Raw genomic sequence first — 19,220 nt, 5'->3', positions numbered from 1 at the left:
AACCTATAATCAGTGACCAACTTCTCAATCTATTTTCTGACCTTTCATAAATCCTCCTTACAAAACCTTGATATAGCACCAAAACATCAGTCCTTTCGGCGGCCGTCACCATTATCATCATCATCGACAACTTTCTGTCAAAACATTGTCAGTGTATTGTATAAAAAGAAGCTGGGATAAGAAAATGGTTTTCAAATTTACGATGGCGCTAACCACGCTTTGATTTGAAATATAAAAAAAATGGTCACCCCTTTTCAAGCCAAGTCAGACAAACTTGCGTCTCTTGAGTAATTTTTATCTCGTGGCGCTGTTGTGCGAAGTTTCCGCAGCACGCGGCCTAGCACCCCATGATCGCAGTTTCAGACACTTCAAACCAACTCACGCGCTTGGTTTATTGTTTGGGCAGACGACACAAACAACACGACCTTGACCCTATTTGTCCCACATAGCAGCGCGGTGAATCATCGTGCGAGCTAAATTTAGACCTCGTGCGGGTAGCTCCGAGGCGGTGGCCCAATCAGGGCACGAGCTCGCCCCACGGCGTCGAGCGGGAACACCGCAGACGCGGCCACACGTTCAGCAATACTCACCAAGAGGTAATTTGTTGTAGATGATATCCAATTACATATTAAACAGAAATCATTCTTCCCATTTCTGTGAGAGAAAGAAGAGCTCCCCTACTCCCTCTCTCACACACACCCTCTTTTACAACCCCGATCACATTTTCTATTATATCTATATATAAAATTATGTGTTTATTCTCCAACATTATAAATACACATTTTGACTGGCCTATTGCATCATCCTGCCTGCTAGACTTGGATGATTCATATCAGTGACAAATAAAAAGTAATGAGCTGATACAGATAATCGCTATCATGCACTTTAATTCTTTCTGAACTGAAAAACTTAGGATTCATAAGAGACAAGAGGAGGTGGACAAAAGGTGAGTGCAAGACAGCTAAAATCTTAAGTTCACTTGCTCTCTCATGGTATACTGACTAGTGAAAAGACAAAACTTGTTTAGAAGGATTTGTTATCCATCTTTATTTAAAAAAACCCAAACAAGTCTTCCCCACAAAAAACTGCCTACAACCCACCACTTCACACATGCTAATGGATATTAACAAGTCCCCAACATTTCTCACCTTTCTATCTACATTTGTGCAATGTAATCAAATAAAGTATGCTCCCAAATAGCACAGTTGACATTTTCAGCAACACCTTTCCACTTTAACACAGTGGGGTTTGGAGTCCCATAGGAAGAGTGATCAGTATCCAAGGAAATACTTTCCAGAAGTGGAAAGGTGGTTGCTGGATAATGTTGCAAAAGAAAGTCTGCAAGACCATCCAAAATGAAAGTGCTACAGTTCGTTTTCCTGGAATTAAGAAAAAAGTTGTCCATGAAACACCTTAAGTTCTCCAATTATAACAGCATTTGAAGTTGCTCACTTTGGGCAGGCAAAGGTCTATTTGTTTTTCAAAAGAAAAAATATCAGGACAACTACAAACAAGGTCTGTTTTCAAAATATTTCTATAGAAACAATGTTACACTATCTTAGACATTCTTAAGTAGAGCAACAGAAAGCAAACCAGAGGCTGACAGTGTAATAACATTGACGAACTAAAAGACCATCTTGTTTAATTTTGTATATAGCAGTGAGATTAAATTACTAAAATCACACACATATATGGACTGTTATTCTTAATTTTCAAAAAACATTTCTAATTATCAAGACATGTCAGCTTAAATATGCATGTCCTCAACCATGAGTGTGTGGGCTGACTTAAGCAAGCAGACAAATCATTTACATCTACTGCTTTTACCTCAAGTCAAGGTGCTTGATTGAACTTTCAGGATAGACCACCTTCTCAACAAACCTCTCAACACATTCGCCTGGTAGAATAAATAAATCAATAAATGGCTACGTAACATCTCAAGCATTCTCCAACAGCTACATAAATATTCTAAATGGAATAAGCAATCTGAGCATGACTGCACTGTGATACTAATTTTAGGTCAAAGTTCTAGTGTTGTTCTAATGCATTGTTTCTGAGAGCATTTACTAACTTTTTGCCTAACCCCCATTCCATAAATAAAAATGCAGTGAGAAAAAAAATTGAACATCCCATGAGTTCATCTTCTGCTTCTTGGTCAGTAGATCCACTTGGTCTTTAGTTATTTTTTACCACTATGTGTGAATCAATAGTTATTGGGTCTGTTTCAGTTATTTCTAACCTCTTAACTCCTCCATTTCCACTGACTGAAAATTTTTAATTAATATAATTAGCGAAAAGAGCATTTTTATGAATGCTGATAAACTTACCAAGCAAATTTCTTGAGATATTAAGTTTGTTCAAACTTTGGTGGGATCTAACTGCATCAAGAAAGGTGGGGTTCATGACTGTCCGAACATAAAAGGTAATTGTGGGTGAAAGTCCTTTACAGTAAACTTTTTAAAACAGAACAGGAGAAACAATCATCTGCTAGACTCTGATCCATGAATTAACTGATTTGTTTTCCATTTCATTTTACATATGCCTAAGGATTGCTATCTCAAGAAAAATTTATTTAGCACCATAGGATCAACAACAGGATATTCTTGCTTATGGATTGCATCAGCTAACAGATGACAAATGCAGCTTACTGTGCTCTGGACCAAGCCTACAATTGGACAGACTAAGAAGACTAAGATTCTGGTTTTTGATGATGACCTGATGTACATATTCCTGAATTAATCTGGCACTCAGATCTGTTCCATTCAAACTGAGCTCAATAATCTGTGGATCTGAAAAGATAGAAAATCCCTTGAAAAACCCATATTATAAACTCTTATTTTACTTGCATGTTTCATGTTAGCTTTATGTGACATGGATTTCTCTGAGTCTTTGTGCTGAGAATAATTCATTATCAATTGTATGTCACAAATCTCGTTAATTAAATATGTGGATGTGAATGTTCATCCAATCATCAAAATGGGAGCTGTGAATCATGCATAAAAGCATTTCATGGGATCATCCCTTTTTGAGAAACAACATGCAGAATTTAAAAGCTGAAGGTATTTCATAGAATTGTAATAATTTAGTAATAAGTAAAAAAGCAAAATTGCAAATTCCAAACCTTTCTTGGCAATGGCCTCCAGCAGCTGCTCTGTTTCAGCCTGAGAAAATATGCAGTCATTTAAGTGGATATGTGTCAAAGCGTGGTCTCTGACAATAAACTTTGCTAGTGATCCCACCAAAGAATGGCACTGGCTGAAGTCTGTTCCCTCCAACAACAAGTGATGCACACCCAGAAAAACATCTGAAAAGTGCATAAGGAGAATACTTAACTGTTGTTCAATGGGTATATCAAGGCAGGGCAGCAGGACGCAGGACAATCCAAAGATTATAAAAGACAGAACAGTGGGCACTGCACATGTGCATGGGCACAAACACACATATGCACCCATATGCAAGAATTAATCTGGTATTCTAATTTATTACATCAAATTAAGATTAATAATCTCTGGTTCTAAAATTCTGTTTGTCTTAATATACTGGGATGCTAATACAGCAGCACCAGCGCCAATGTCATAGCAAGTTAACATAACAGATTTCACCTGCACAAGGCAATTCTTGGAAGCAGAGAGGAGCATCACTTGAAAATCCAAAACACTGCATGGGGCACAAATCCAACCTGAAAGAGTTTAAAAAAATTCAAAACATTTATATAGCATTTTTCCAATGATTTGCTCAAAGACATAAGTAAATACAGACACATATTAGGCATGCTCATGGTCAGAACAGGGTTGCAGTAAAATTGCTGTTCTGAGACTTAAAGGTGGTAAGATAAGTAAATTCAAGTATTTAGAGTCTTGCCTCATAGAAAACTTTACTTTAATGCAGTCAGGCCACCACTAAAATAAGTTTAATTCCTCTCTAAAAGAACTTACCACTGGATGCAACAAAAAATATATATCTTTAGAGCTTTCAGGCTAAAAAAATAATGTATCACTGTTTATAAATAACATTAGCAAGTTTCATTTTACATCTACTGATTTTTTTTCAATTTACTGCTCACCCATGTGTGCACATATGCATGTCTGTAAAATGCTGTACTAATAGCCATGCATGTTAATAACATATCACAGAAATGTATTCTTTGGTAGCTGTCCATGCCATTACAGTGCAGTTGTGGAGGTACTCTACCTGTCAACATTATCTCCAAGAACCTGAAGAACATCCCAAAACAGCTGTGACATATGATAACATAAAGGCCCAGCACTCAGATTCAAGGTTTTCAGTTGCCTTGTCCTGACTTTGTCTAGAATCACATCTTTGGCACTTTCTAAGCCTGAAGAAAGAAATACCAACCAAGCACAATCACAAATCACCAGTTGTCCTAATTATGAAGTAAGGGTAAGATGCTGTCCTTAAGTAACATGGAGTACTGTCCTAGGGAAACCACTTACTTTTGCTTTCTAATGCCCCAGGTCTTTATTTAAAATTCAAGTCTGTTGTTTTGTTAATGTACTTAAAGCAACATTGTCAAATGGGAAGCAAAAGAAGCTAAAGATAGACGTACCTTTCCTTTCATAAAGTCTGGTTCAAAGTTCTTCGCAAAAAAATTAAAAAAGCACAAAACAAAACAACTGCTAGGGTCACAAGGTCATCAGTTCTGGAACCTAGGAAGTATGAGTTATCATGAAATAGTTGAGAAAACTTCATGGAACTAAAGGCTGAATAAACAAACTACAATAAACCTTGATGCTTACCTGCATCATTCTTGAGACTGAGAGTAAGATGCTTAAGGGACATCCATGATGGTAGCCAGTGGGCCATAGCAACAAAAGGAGCACTTTTGACAGGCTGGGAAAATGACATCTTGAACCTTTGAATACCAGCCTCATGTCTGCAGGCACCCCTGAGAATTCCATCTCTACCTGGAGATTCTATTCTTAGAAAAAAAAGTAAGGTGTGATTTAGTGACGACAAAACTACAAAAAGCGAAATTCTGGCATTTGCTTCATGCTACTCAATTACAAACTTTTCTTATGTCACAAGAACATGCACATGCATGCATATACAGCCACATTCAGGTGCCCCCTTTCATCTTTCTCCTTGCCTCATACCCCTTTACCCAAAATAATCTGCATCACTGAAAATTGTAAACTCTGATTTCTTTATTATGATTCCATTTCTCAATCATACACCTCACCTAAAAATACCTGCATCAATTTAAAGATTTAAAACTCTGAGCCCATATTCTATTTCTCAATCAAGCATTAACAGTATGACAAATGAAACCAAACCGAACAACTTAATTTTCTTGATTCATACTGTATTATGTACTCACAATTTGACAGAAAATCTTGTCTTTTCACAGCCATGTTCTGTGCTTGCTTCTGCCTGGTGAGGCATCCAGAGATGATATGAATCATTTCTGTGACCTTTCTCACCATCCCCACCACATAACAAAGCTTCGTCAAATAGGTCCAGGTCCTGCTCAGCTCTGTTCCATGCCAGTGTCTGCTCCATGCCACTGTCGTCTGACCTATCACTTGATTCATTCCATTTCTCATCAAATGCAGGTATTTCAAGAGGATCCATGCTAGCTGGATGCTGCTCCAAACTTGCAGCACTGTCTACTGAAAACTTGAAAATTTCTGGCAATGCAGACAAGCACATCTGGCAATGAAGGCAGCCACTGATAAGTTGAAAGAACATGTCCCAAGGAAGGCGTTCAGCGTTGTCCAGGTGGAGAGATGTCAGCTTGCCCGCGGACATGATGTGAGCCAAGTTCTGACCAAAAAATGTGGACATCACATTCAAATGGCTGATTTGCCATGCTGTACAGCAAGCATATCTTGTCATTTTAAGTGATTTATATTTTACTGTGAGGAATAAGGGGATGAAAGAAAATGTAAAAGTGAAATTCTGCCATTCATTTGATGCTAATGTTAGAAGCATTTTTATAATGTTCAGAAAACAAACAGATTTACACATGGCAGATTGCAGAATAGCTATGAATGGATCTTAAATCTATAACCAAAGTCAAGAGCAAAAACTGTTCACATTTTGTTTCTAAGTCATGAAATTAAAAATTTTAATGCACTGAGGAAAAAAGCCTTCATTTACTTGCCTAATGACGAAGCAAAATCCCTACTTCTTTCCCAGTTATCAAACTTATCCTGCATGAAATCCACTAAACTTCAGATGGTTATAAACTTACATAACTTCAAATGATAAGAGAAAAATCGTACCCTCAAAAATGTCTTGCATTTATAATCCTTTAATTTCCAGCAATTCACACTCAATACACGCAAGCTAGGCTGCAGTGCTTCAATCAGTCCTGGGTAATACTGAAAAAGGGCGAAATTCCTCCACCTGACACTTAAGTTACATGTGTAAGCTGAAATTTGGAGCAAATGATCATGGAAGGCCTCAAATGAAAGACCAGCAAATTCATCCCTCTTAGCCTGGTAAGAAACGCACTCATTATCAGGAGGTGTCTTGTATATCTGTAGTGTTGGTTCACAACCTGAAAAATAATTAGGATTAAATGTTTAATGCCTTCATTAATAATGTTATAAACAATTGTCAAACAGCAATCCCATGCTTTGATGAAAATTCAAATGCAAAGCGATGCACACATAAACACACAGACATATGCATACTCATTTATCAAGCTAAGCAAGATATTCAACAAGACTTACTGTATTTCTTTGTGATGTATGGTACCAAATAACTTGACATATACATTTTGATAAAGAAATTCCTCCAGGTTAGTATATCTTGATCTGCTATAGGACTGCATCCTGAATGACGGTTCAGATAACGATTAACCTCGCAGAGATTTTTCCAAGCTTTTTCTGTGTTCAGCCCTTGTCATAAAAATAAATAAACATCACAGGTTGATCCTGTTTTTGTTTTTTTTTAAACTGTTCTGCTAACTTAATCAATTCACATACTTTACACAAAAACATAATAATTGGATTATCTGTATAGGACATTTCTTGGACACAAGCTTAATGCATTGCACACGAAGGATTACAAACTGACAAACAACTGTACGATAAACATAAACACCAGAAAGCAGAAAACACCATGAAAAAAAAATGTACATGGATGAAGAAATGAGGAGTGGGTGGAACCATAGTCTTAATTATGCAAGATATTCTTAAAGAGAAGGAAAATGAGTATCTGCTGAATTTCTCCCATCTGATGCATGCCACAGAGAGAAGAAACACAGGCAGACTGGAGATCGACTCAGGTGGTAAAGTGTCAGTAGCTCAGACAGGTATGTTGGGGCAAGGCCATCTTAAAAGTGTGGCCATCGTGTTATCAATGTGAGCTTGGACTGGTAGCCAGCGAAAGGGTATACTATAGTCCAGACCTGGGTAAAGGCTGGCCCGCGGGCCGGATCTGGCCCGCCTCCCCTGCCTCTGACCGGCCTGTCCGCTGGTCCACCCGACAGTATATGTACTATATATACAGTATTGGGGAATACATAACTTTTTATTGCACACACCTCATTTTGACATCAAAACATACAAATGTTCAAGGGAGATTACCTGGGCCTAATCTTTGTTCCAGTAATAAAAGCTGATATGGACTAAGAGATGTCAGCAGTTGCTCCAGCAATGGAAAAGGAAGCTCTGTAACAAATAACAAAATGTCTAACAAAAGTATGGGATAAAATGTACAATGCATCCTCCTAAATCTCAGAAACACATACACACTTTGCTATTAACAAGCAGATCATGGAGCAGACCACTTGGTCTGCACACTAAGTTTCTACTTTATCTCAATGTATTGTCGTACCAAATATGTGGTATTATATGCTGAAAATGTGGGTCCATATCTTGGTAAAATTTACTTTTCATATGTTTGTAATTTTTTTTCCTTTGTGTTTCACTTGATCAGAAGATTTTGTGTGCACAAGCATGCATAGCTGAATCAGGAGTTGGAGTTTACATATGAGGCAGATTAAAAAATAGATGAATATAGTTTTGAACGAGTAGAAGAAATTAGGATGACCAGGCGAAGTTTTGTGTATGGGAATGTAGGGATGATCTGAAACTAAGGTATGCCTTACCATGAAGATGCTCTGTGAAAAGTGTTACATCCCTTTTGATGCTGTCCAAGGCGAGCTCCACAAGGCTCTTCATAATGCAAACTTTAAAGGTACCTGAACAGAATAAAGGCTTCATTTTCCTAACCATACATCTACATGGTTGTAATGTTTATATTACAGTGTTATCAGATATCCCTGTGGGACCCCGGGGTATGCTTGCCTAGCAAGCATTGCAAGAATAGGGTCCCTGCCATCCAGCCAGGCATGTCGTAAGAGGCGACTAAGGTGGACACCTCACCTAGAGGTAAAATAGGTTGTGGTAGGGCTAACAACCCCACCATGTAAAAAAAATCCTGTTACAGAAACTAAAACCAGAGAACTCGTCACAGATGGCGAAGGTAATGAAGCACACCAGGAGACTGGACTAATGACGGACGACAGCCAAACCCGAAAGGGAGCTGGCGCCCCGACAGCGGATTTACTGAAGCCGAGGCAGAAGTTGAGGGTGGGGTGCTGGAACGTCCAGACCTTGTACCAGACTGGCAGGATGCTCCAATTAGTCAAGGAGTTTGACAACTACAACTTGGACATCCTGGGAGTCAGTGAGGTCAGATGGACCGGCACGGGAAAGAGGAGACTAGCGTCAGGACATACCATCTTGTTCTCAGGAAGATCAGACGCTCAGCACTCTGAAGGAGTAGCTCTACTCCTCAACAAGAAAACGGAAAAGGCACTGCTGGAATGGAAGCCTTATGGACCCAGGCTTTTGAGAGCAAGATTCCATTCCAAGTACACCAAGCTGACAGTGCTAGCCTGCTATGCACCAACAAATGACTCTGAGGCAGAAGACAAGGATGCTTTTTACGATCAGCTCCAGGCAGCCTCAGAAAGCGTTCCAGCCCACGACATGTTGCTCATCATCGGCGATCTCAATGCCAAGGTGGGAAGTGACAACACCTGCAGGGAGCATGTCATGGGCAAACATGGAATCGGAAGCATCAATGACAACGGAGAGAGACTGGCAGACTTTTGTGAAGAAAACAAACCTACTGATTGGAGGCACACTCTTCCCACACAAAGACATCCACAAGGCAACATGGACATCACCAGATGGGATCACAAAGAACCAGATAGACCATGTCATCATCAACCGAAAATGGAGGAGCTCACTTCAAGATGTTAGAGCCTACAGAGGAGCAGACATTGCCAGTGACCACACTCTTGTGATAGCCACAGTTTCTCTGAAGCTGCGTCGATCACGAGGGAAACAGGCACGTCAGCAGAGAGTGGACTCCGGCAAACTAAAAAATCCAGCCACCGAAAGGGCCTTTGCTATGGAAGTAAAGAACAGGTTCCAGCACTAGGAGACCAACAAGAGATGACCTTAGACGACTTCAATCGAGTCTTACAGGAATCAGGAGAGAAAATACTGGGCTTCCAACGGAAAAAGAAAGAACAGTGGATCAGAGAAGAGACATGGAAGAAGATAGAAGAGAGAAAGTCAGCCAAACAAAGAATCAACAGCACCAGATCTGAACGCCTGAAGGAGCAACACAGACAAAGATATGCAAACTGAACAAAGAGGTAAAGAGGATGACAAGAACCGACAAAAGATATCACATAGAGAAACTGGCAGATGAAGCAGAAAATGCAGCAAGTAAAAATGACCTGAAGACACTGTACAAGATAAACAAACAGCTAAACAACGGGTTTAAGAACAGTGATGTGCCAGTGAAAGACGTGAACGGTAATGTCATCGAGGGAGAGGCAGAAAAACTACAGCGCTGGAAGGAACATTTTGAGTCGGTTCTGAACAGACCAGATCCCCCTCAGCTTGCAGACATCCAGCCAGCAGCTATAGACCTTGACATCTGCACAGACCCACCAAGCCTGGAAGAAGTGACAGCAGCAGTCAAGACAATGAAGAGCGGCAAAGCACCAGGGGCAGATGGAATAACAGCAGAGATGTTGAAAGCAGACGTGAATGTGACAGCTCCCAAGCTGACTGAAATCTTCAGGCAAATTTGGGAATCAGGGCAGGTCCCTGTTGCGTGGAAGACAGGGCTCATCTTCAAGTTACCCAAGAAAGGAGATCTTGGAGACTGCAATAATTGGAGGGGCATAACACTTCTTTCCCTCACCAGCAAGGTCTTCAGCAAGATTGTTTTGTCAAGACTGACGGCAACTCTTGAGAAAGACCTCCGACCACAGCAAGCAGGATTTCGCCCTGGGCGATCCTGCTCCGAACACATCTTCATTCTGCGACAGATTCTGGAGCAGAGCAACGAATGGAACACACCGCTGTACATCAATTTCATCGACCTGGAGAAGGCTTTTGACAGCATCCACCGCGAGTCCTTATGGAAGATCCTGAGGCATTATGGAGTCCCTGCAAAACTTGTTCAGGTCATTGCAATGCTGTACAGCGATTTCAAATCCCAGGTTGTCTGTGACACGGAGCTCACAGACCCCTTCAACGTCAGTACCGGGGTGAAGCAGGGCTGCATTCTGTCGCCGTTCCTCTTCATCCTGGCCATGGACTGGATCATGAAGACTTCCACCGACAGCGAGAGGAGAGGGCTCAGATGGACCATAACTATGACAGCAACAACAGCACTGGAAGACTTGGACTTTGCTGATGACATTGCCCTGCTGTCACACCGCCACCAAGACATGCAGGAAAAAACAAAGTCCTTCTCAGAAACAGCTGGAAACCTTGGCTTGAAGGTCAGCACAAAAAAGACTAACAGTATGAGAGTGAACGCCAGAGTCCAAGACAGCATCAAACTAAATGGAGAAGAGATTGAGGAAGTTGACAGTTTCACCTATCTTGGGTCCAAAATGTCAAACACTGGGGATGCGGAGGTGGAGATTCGAGCCCGACTGGCGAAAGCCAGTCAGGCCTTTGCCTCACTCAGGAGCACATGGAAGGCAAAAAACATCAGCCAGAAGATCAAACTGAGAATCTTCAAGTCAAATGTGATCAGCACCCTCCTTTACGGATCAGAATCTTGGAAGATGACCAAAACCATCAGTAACAAGCTTGACGTCTTCCAAAACAGATGCCTCAGGCGCATACTTAACATCTTTTGGCCAAACACCATCACCAACGAAGAACTCCACCGAAGAAGTGAAACCGATTCCATCACCACGCAGGTTCAACGAAGGCGTTGGCGATGGATTGGACATGTGCTCCGCCAGCAGACAGCAGACCTTTCCAGAGTCGCCCTACGATGGACTCCAGACGGCCGAAGAAAACGAGGCCGCCCAAAGGAAACTTGGAGAAGAACAGTGGAAAGGGAGATGAAAGGAAAGGGCTGGACATGGGGTCACCTAGAGCGTGTTTCAGCCGATCGACATCGGTGGCGGACTCTGGTTGAGGCCTTATGTGCAACCTGATGCACAAAGAGGAATAGATAGATAGATAGTTATCAGATAAGGGTTATTAAACATCCAGACCTATGAAAATGATCGTCCATGGACTTTCACAAAATTTTAAATAAAATCTCCATGTATCAATCCATAATGCAAACATTACTTTCCTACCTGCGGCTCAAATATAACTCTGCTTCTGCATTTACTCTTATCAAACACGTTCCGTTATGTCTGAACGTCCTTTTTAAGCGCACGAATTTCATGGTCCATTTTTTACTACTTTCACAGTTACAGTTCTTAGCTCTAGATTGTCGTCGTATGGCTTTTACAATCTGTCATTCACACACTTATAATTTTTTTACTATCGATGCTTTGTGACTCTGGCATGTTCTGCATGATTCCTTCGCAGAACTCTTTAAGTTCCATGGAGTGAATGCTTTGAACTTCTGAAAACCTTCATGAATAGACCAGAATAACCTTATATTCGCTGCATGATCAAATATTTTTATGCCAATCTGGTTTCGAATCAGAATCCCAATATCTTGACTACCAAACTTCAAATCAACTTGTATGATTCCGAACACAAGTCTGTGTTTACCACCCTCCAATTGAGTGCGTTATAAGGCTAAGACCATATGGAAATGGGCCGTTTGAGAACAAACTTTCGTTCAAAACCGTAACAAGCCCTAGCAACAGATGTCACGCCCAAAGATATATTACGTGTGCTGAAGAAGTCAGAATCCTCGTCTTCTTTATTTTTGCGCCACTTGATCACCAGCGTTTCCATCTGCAAACCACTCCCTATAGGCATATCTCCAGGGTGCAAATTGTGAATGCATGGGACAATGAATGAGTTTTTTTTCGTAATATAGCTTAGACTGCAGCAGAGGAAAATTAACTTAAGAAAAAAATACCAAAGTGTTATTAACTTTAGGGTCTGTTCCTCAAGCCTCTATGTTTAAAATACGTGCTTCACAATCTGTGCAAAACAACCCACCGTCAGACGACCATATGCTAAATCTAAAGCACCGCCAACAGACCATCATTTTCCATCTGCGCATTGGACACTGCTGACTGTGTACATTGCCTGGGGCTGTCATACAATGAAAACTGCATGCAAGACAGGCCTACAAACGTCTGAGCATGTCCATCAGTTCTGATCACTACACAGACATGGACAGAGTTGTGGCGTCAGGAGCCAAACTGGAAGAAAAACTCTGGAGCACCAAATAAAACATGGAGTAAACAGCCCTTTTTATAACAGAAAAATTTAAGTCTGACATCATTATCTCTGGATCGAAAAAGAAACAGATAGCCATTATTAAGTGTAAACATTTTTAATTTGCACTTTTGTGTGTAAAATCTGACATAAAATCATTCATAACTAAATATATAGATAATAAGAATAATGTTGAATAGCAAACAGCTAGTGAAATGCATCATTGTAGTACACACTCTTTTTACCCTCATCCACACACTCTTTTACCCTCATCCATACACATAGGTATCTTTCTCTCCCTTATTTTACACTTCATGAAAATGACAAGAAAACATTTGGAATGACAGCTGCGCACTGTTGCTAATAGTATAGTGTTCCTGTGCAATCCATCGCATTTAACCTTAACCTGTACATGATAACTGATATATGAAATTATAAAATCAAACAAGGCCAAGATCTGAAAAAGTAAAGCAACATTCAGAAAGAGAAATTGATTTATTATCAAAATAATACAGTCCCTTCTTTTAAAAAAAATTGCTATAGAAGCATCACAGACAGGTAAGGCCCAAAGTTATGTCTTGATTACCAGCCACAACCACACATCACAAAATCTCACTCTGAACAGGTGATAATCAGAAATAGTGAGATATCATTTACAAGTATTTCCTGTCACAACCAATAGTCTTCTGTTTTTGCTTTTTTATCTAAAGCAAGGCACATTAAAAACAGCTGTTGTAATAAAATCATTGTATAGTAATTGCCTTGGTCCTTCCTCATCATAACAGTTTAACATCCAAATGAACTGTGCATTCTTTGCCTCCCAACTAAACATCCATGTTTCAGGTAAACACTGAACCATAAATATTAAAAATTTTTTTTAGCATTATAAAATGAGATTCTCTCTATATATATATACCATAAATGTGTATACATGCTCTAGTATGTAGTGAATTTATTTCACTTCTTGGCATGCAGCACAGACCATCAGTTCAACTGGCCTGTATTTAGTGTAAGTTGATTACAAGCTATACATAAAGCAATATTTCAAAAAGAGTTTGTTAATTACAAAACTGGGTAACAAAGACAAAAGGAAGCTGATGTTAGAACCCAAACTGTGAGCAATAAAGTCTTTGCAGCTATTGCTGTTGCCCTACTCTAATCAAACATTGCTAAAAGTAGAAAATACATTTTCTACATGGTGTATCTGGGATGTACTCAATTAAGGTTTGGATTTACTGTTGTTGCTGAACATGGAAGATGAAGAAGATGATGTGGAACTGTATTCAAAGATATTCAAAGCACAATAAACAGAAGACATGTAACTTTCTGGAGGTGAGTCTTTGCTGACATGTTAATGCCTTCTAATATTTCTAGCTGTTCTCCCATTCAAAGAGCTGGATCACTTGGTCTCTTTCCCTAGGTGGCCATTCCCCATTTTCGACCACATTGGGAGGACTTTTCTTCCAGTCCCAGTCTCGCACTGGCACATCCCATTTCTTCCCATAATTAGCTTGAATATAGGGCAAGGCAGGATCTGGAACTCGCACTCTTAGTCCCAAGAAATCAGTCCAGCATAAAGAAAACAGTGGAAAAATGTACCTGCAAAACAAGAATATTAAAAAGCAAAATTATTTTTTTTAATAAACTTTAAATAACTACTGCTGATTATCATAACTTGTGTAATTGGCAAAATCAATGACATCACTTGTGATAGCGTAAATTGGGGTAAGCATACAACATTAAAAAAATACTTTAATAGACGCAACCACATACTTGTAAAGACCAACAATAAAAATTGTGCATCAATCTGCATATCATAGCATTTTTCTATTCAATAAAACAATAGATGTCACTTACTGGAACTTTCTTCCTGTGCTTGCCTGTGTACCCCCATTCCATATGTAGTCTTTTTCCTCATAGAAGAAGAAAATGTCCAGTTTGATATCCTTATAAGCAAACGAAAGCTCAAGGCTATCTGAAACCTTAGACCATAAAAGTTTATCTTCATCATCTCTCTTTCTAACACAAATGTTTATTCACATGAGTGTAAATGAAAATATTTATTCTCAAATAAGCATAGCAAGTAAACAAAGTAATGGTAATCATGATAAGTATAATTTACACCAGTACCGAGTTCAAAGTTTACAAATATTTTTCATAAATAAATACATAAAATTAACTTTTGCGTGAAAAATATCTGAGCACAAATTAAAAATTTTGGGGTAGAATAGCTAGAGACACTTTGGAATCAACAAATTAAAAGTTTTATAAAGAACATGCAATAGCAGTCAGATCCACTTAGCACCAATCAGTTTCAGGAAATGAAAATGTATGCCAAATCATCATATCAAGATTTTTGCAGAGTCTTGTATCATGTGCTTAAAGCTTGTTCAGCTGCCTTGGAGCTACACAAGTCAGATACTGCTCAAGTTTTGTTCTCCAGGCTGTTTAGTAATTAAAAAAGAGGTATATTTTAGGACAAAAAAGCAATCACAAATCATTTTTACTTTTCCAAACAGTTGAATTAAATGAAGTCCATTGTTTTCCAGAGCTGTAATCATTTCTTCTCTGTAATCTTTGATCCTGATACCAATATCAACATCTTTGCTGTATGGAATGATATCACACTGTCTGAACCATCCTAAAAAAAAAAAAAGATTCTTCCAAATTCACATGGCAGACAGACAATGTTACCTCATGTGACTTTTTAAAAGTATCACCTATATCTAAAATGGGGGGAAAAAAACTGGGACACAAAACTAAATGACCAGGAGTTAAAGAAAAAAGAGAGAATTCATGTGAAAAACCTGGAAAACATAATCCATTTTTTTTGTTACAGCTTATGCATTTCAGAAAGGACCCTTAATTATGAAGATTTACATTTTAAAAAAGTAAAAATTCCACATATCATAAAGCCCACTCACCTAGACAGGTTCCGCTACTCAGCCAAAATGGCACAGACATGCTGTCCAGTGTTTTAACCACCAAAAATAATAGTTGTCTTGCCTTTTGACGAAACTCAGCATCCTGCATGTTCTTCCTTCCATATTTAATGAAGAAATGCCTAGCCTGTGCATAGTCACACTCCATAAATTTGGAATGCTGCAAGTTCCAAATGAAGGAAGAAGTATCTTTAGGGTAGGATATCGGTAACCCCTTGAATTTCTCTGTTACAACTGAAAAGCTGAAAAAATGACAGAAAATGTTGATCTAATGTAACAAACAAATAAAACTAAACTAAAAAAACTTTGAAATGTGATATCCACTATTCGCACCATTGATTCTGTTGCTGAAATTGGGCAGTAAAGATATGATGCAAGAATAGTATTTCTCTACTGTGGTGCTTCTACAAAGCAAGATAGGAAGACAAATTTTCAGTCTCCCAGCCCATGTTTGAATGAATAAGGAAGAAAGAAAAATAAAATATTAAAATATTAAATATTAAAACATGGCCATGTTACATTAGGCAGAACACACCAGAACTATCCTAACAAGGAACACACTATGATGACAGATATTTAATGGTCGTACATTTCAAGGGATGAAGCATGTATCCCAAGGATCAAATGAGACACGTTTAATGGCAGAGAACGGAAGTTCCTGTCAGTGGATGCTGCACCAGTCCAGTAGTAGTCTCCTCTGCGATAGAAGACCACTAGATGGAGCAATGGTGCTTGAGAGTGTGGTCGCCATAAGAAGTAGTGAGTAGGAATGACTCTGTAGTTCTGTACCGACTCAACAGAGGACAGCTCCCTGGGGTCACCACTCACGACTTCTAGATGGTTGAAGGAGTTAAAGCTTGACAAAAGGCCATGCTGAGAACAAATAATTAAATTTTAAATAAATCTGATACATAATAAAAGCAAATCTAGCAGGGAAATGTGGCAGTTTTCAAGCAATTGCTGAACTTGAATTTCAAAAAGTAATGTTGAATTTGATTTTGGTGTTGAAAGGATTTTCACCTTTGTTCTTATATTTTTCAAATAAATTAACTTTAATGTCAAAGGTTATTATTTTCCTCTGTCCTGTATTTACTGAAAACTTATTAAGCTAACCTTTACAAACTTCAGACATAAGTTTGTCTCCAATTATTGAAAAAATTCCCCAAACAAAACCTTTCACCTCTTACCAGCTCATCTTGGCTAGCTTCAATTACACCAAAAGTAAGCACAGGGTACTGTCCTCTGTTCCATAGTTCCAGAGAATTTTCTCCAGCTCGAAGTGCACGTAGTAAAGATGGCTCTACAGCAAAAACTGGCAGATCCAAATTTTGACATGTCTCAAAGAACAGACGAGTTACTCCCTGTTCCAACAATAAAAAAAAAACAAAACAAAACTCAAGCATTTAAACAGATAAAATCATAATTTTAAATAAAATGACTGGGAATAAAAGTCTCCTTAACAATGAATATGCTAATGAATACACAGATAAGATTGCTTATGCCTCTTGAAATAAAAAAAATGACATACCAATCCTAACAAAGAAAGGTACACTTTCAGTGAAAGTGATGCTATAAATATTTTGATAACCCTAGCCCTTTCTACCGGGAAGAGTAAAATATTTATACATCCCTGAAAATCCTGTTCACTGCAGTCTGCTATGTGCTTCTAGCACCAGCAGTCCAGCTGACTGCCATTGCTCTTATCCCAATTTTGCAAGCAAGGTAATTTGTGCAAGGTCAACAGGTCTTAAAGTAAATGTTATTTTCATCCATATCTCTGTCAGCATGACTGGTTAGGTTCAGTTTTAGATGTTTTATGCTAAATATTGGTTTCTAACATGTGTCTCTCACCATGTCTCTTTGGCCAAGTGGACATCTGACAATATTACTACCAACTCTCATTTCCCCAAGAGACTGAAGAAGGCACAAGACAAGAGACTAAGACCAGAACAAGCATGGTTTTGCCAGGATAGGTCATGCATTGACCACATTTCCACCCTCTTGTCATCATTGAGCAGACTATTGAGTGACTATATTCCCTTTATATAACTTTATTTAGTGGCCCTATGCTCATCAAAGAGTAACAAGGAATAAACTAACCTACCTCATTTCCCCACCCTTCAATGGTGAAGATTCACCTTGTGTTTGTGTTTTGACTGTTTGATATGCTTGCTCATTGTTATTTCTCTTCAGGAGTTTTTTCACTGTCATGACACTGTTCCTCTATCCCATTCTCCTTTGCTTTTTCATGTTCTTTCTGACTTCAGGCTGTTAACTGCTTTTATTATTTTCTATCAGTATGAGTTTGTTTTAAGCTCCTTTATCATCACACAGACTTAATGTCAGCTATAACCCAGGACTTCTAGACTGTGCAATGTTTGCAAGCACTGTAGGGCTGTTTGAGTCATGGTATTGTAATCAGTCTCCATATTTGTGTTGTTTTTTAAAGTGAGGATAGCAAATGGTGCAGACCATCTTCCATCACTGCCTGGAAATCTTCTGTGATTTACTCATCATTCAAGGCATCAGGTTACAAAATTCATGTAATGATGAAATGTCAGATTTGAGTTTGAACACATTTTGCATGAAGATCATTACTGCAATGCAGTTGTAAAAATAGTATTTTACATTATTCTATTAATTAAATTAACTGTATAACTGACCCATGGCGAGGTGTCAAAGCGATGTTCTACTTTGTCCACAAAGATCTGAAAAATTATCAATATTGCAACAAAATCAATATTTTCATATCCATCTTAATGATTGAACTCCTCTCTCAGTACTCTCTCTCACTCACACAAATGTAAACCCACATAGACTACACAGAATGAAAAAAAATATTACATGTCCCCAATATATATATATGCAAAGAGTTTTCAAAAATACTTAAAGTGCCTCATTTGTATGACTGTTCTTGTTCATTCTCTCTCTCACAGACACAAACACTATCTTTTTCTCTTTCTCTCTGTGGAAACACAAATATAACCTTGTAGATGATGAATTGCACAAGAAGAAATGTTACTCCAAGAGCTGCTATGCCTTTGAAAATGGTATATCCTCGTACTTCAAACAACGACCCCATCAGGGCTGGGCGATGTAGCCTACGAAAAAAATTGTGGTTATGCAAGATTAATTACCTCTTCATTACTCTATAGTCTATATACAGACCTCTGATTCAAAGAAGAGTTAAGCTTTCGCGAGACTCGTCCCCAGAGATAGTAGTATTCATTTAAAATAATGAGTCTATGAATAAGCTCAATCTAAATTTTTATTTTGACTATCGAGATATCAGTATAGATTGGTAGTAAGTAGCAGTAATCTAAAAAGGTCAGTAGTACACCATCTTTTAAAATAAGCACATGAATTGCTATTTAATTGTTAAATATGCGCTTTTTTGTTGCTTTTCGCTTACACTTGCTAGTAGGGTAAGCTGACCATCCGTCCCGTTTCTGGGGACAGTCCCCTTTTTTTTGGACTAGGCTACTCTAGTTCTTCCCTCCCGTCTCGTGTCCCCGGATTGGCTAAGATAATTCTGGTCACATTAACTAGAGCAGATAGCTCCGATGAACCTATAACTTCTCCTCCAACTCTATTCCAATGGAAGCCGCCATTGTTAAGGTTCTGC

At 38.8% G+C, this 19,220-nt stretch overlaps 2 protein-coding genes across 3 annotated transcripts; both read right to left on the bottom strand.

Annotated features, from left to right (window-relative positions):
- Positions 1 to 1,022: 1,022 nt before the first annotated feature.
- Positions 1,023 to 12,039, bottom strand: LOC112574379. Of its 2 annotated transcripts, none has more exons than XM_025255423.1 (14): positions 11,606 to 12,039; positions 8,081 to 8,173; positions 7,557 to 7,640; positions 6,699 to 6,866; positions 6,246 to 6,523; positions 5,339 to 5,784; positions 4,758 to 4,939; positions 4,192 to 4,336; positions 3,603 to 3,679; positions 3,122 to 3,304; positions 2,649 to 2,789; positions 2,328 to 2,405; positions 1,828 to 1,897; positions 1,023 to 1,379 (listed from the first exon to the last, which is right to left on the bottom strand). In XM_025255423.1, the coding sequence occupies exons 2-14, from the start codon at positions 8,151 to 8,153 to the stop codon at positions 1,157 to 1,159; spliced, it is 2,148 nt and encodes a 715-aa protein (XP_025111208.1). In that variant the 5' UTR covers positions 8,154 to 8,173; positions 11,606 to 12,039; the 3' UTR covers positions 1,023 to 1,156. The 2 variants fall into 2 exon arrangements, with proteins under 2 accessions (XP_025111208.1, XP_025111209.1); XM_025255424.1 differs by having other exon boundaries at positions 11,912 to 12,039.
- Positions 12,040 to 12,755: 716 nt separating this feature from the next.
- Positions 12,756 to 19,209, bottom strand: LOC112573444 (fukutin-like). Its single transcript, XM_025253827.1, has 9 exons — positions 19,008 to 19,209; positions 18,582 to 18,696; positions 18,259 to 18,303; positions 16,783 to 16,956; positions 16,185 to 16,468; positions 15,578 to 15,837; positions 15,161 to 15,294; positions 14,511 to 14,635; positions 12,756 to 14,252 (listed from the first exon to the last, which is right to left on the bottom strand). Exons 2-9 carry the CDS (start codon positions 18,675 to 18,677, stop codon positions 14,024 to 14,026), a joined length of 1,347 nt encoding a protein of 448 aa, XP_025109612.1. The 5' UTR covers positions 18,678 to 18,696; positions 19,008 to 19,209; the 3' UTR covers positions 12,756 to 14,023.
- Positions 19,210 to 19,220: the final 11 nt, after the last annotated feature.

This window comes from Pomacea canaliculata, linkage group LG10 (assembly GCF_003073045.1).
Source record: "Pomacea canaliculata isolate SZHN2017 linkage group LG10, ASM307304v1, whole genome shotgun sequence".
NCBI classification, from domain to species: domain Eukaryota; kingdom Metazoa; phylum Mollusca; class Gastropoda; order Architaenioglossa; family Ampullariidae; genus Pomacea; species Pomacea canaliculata.
This window is presented reverse-complemented; position numbering and strand designations above follow the sequence as displayed.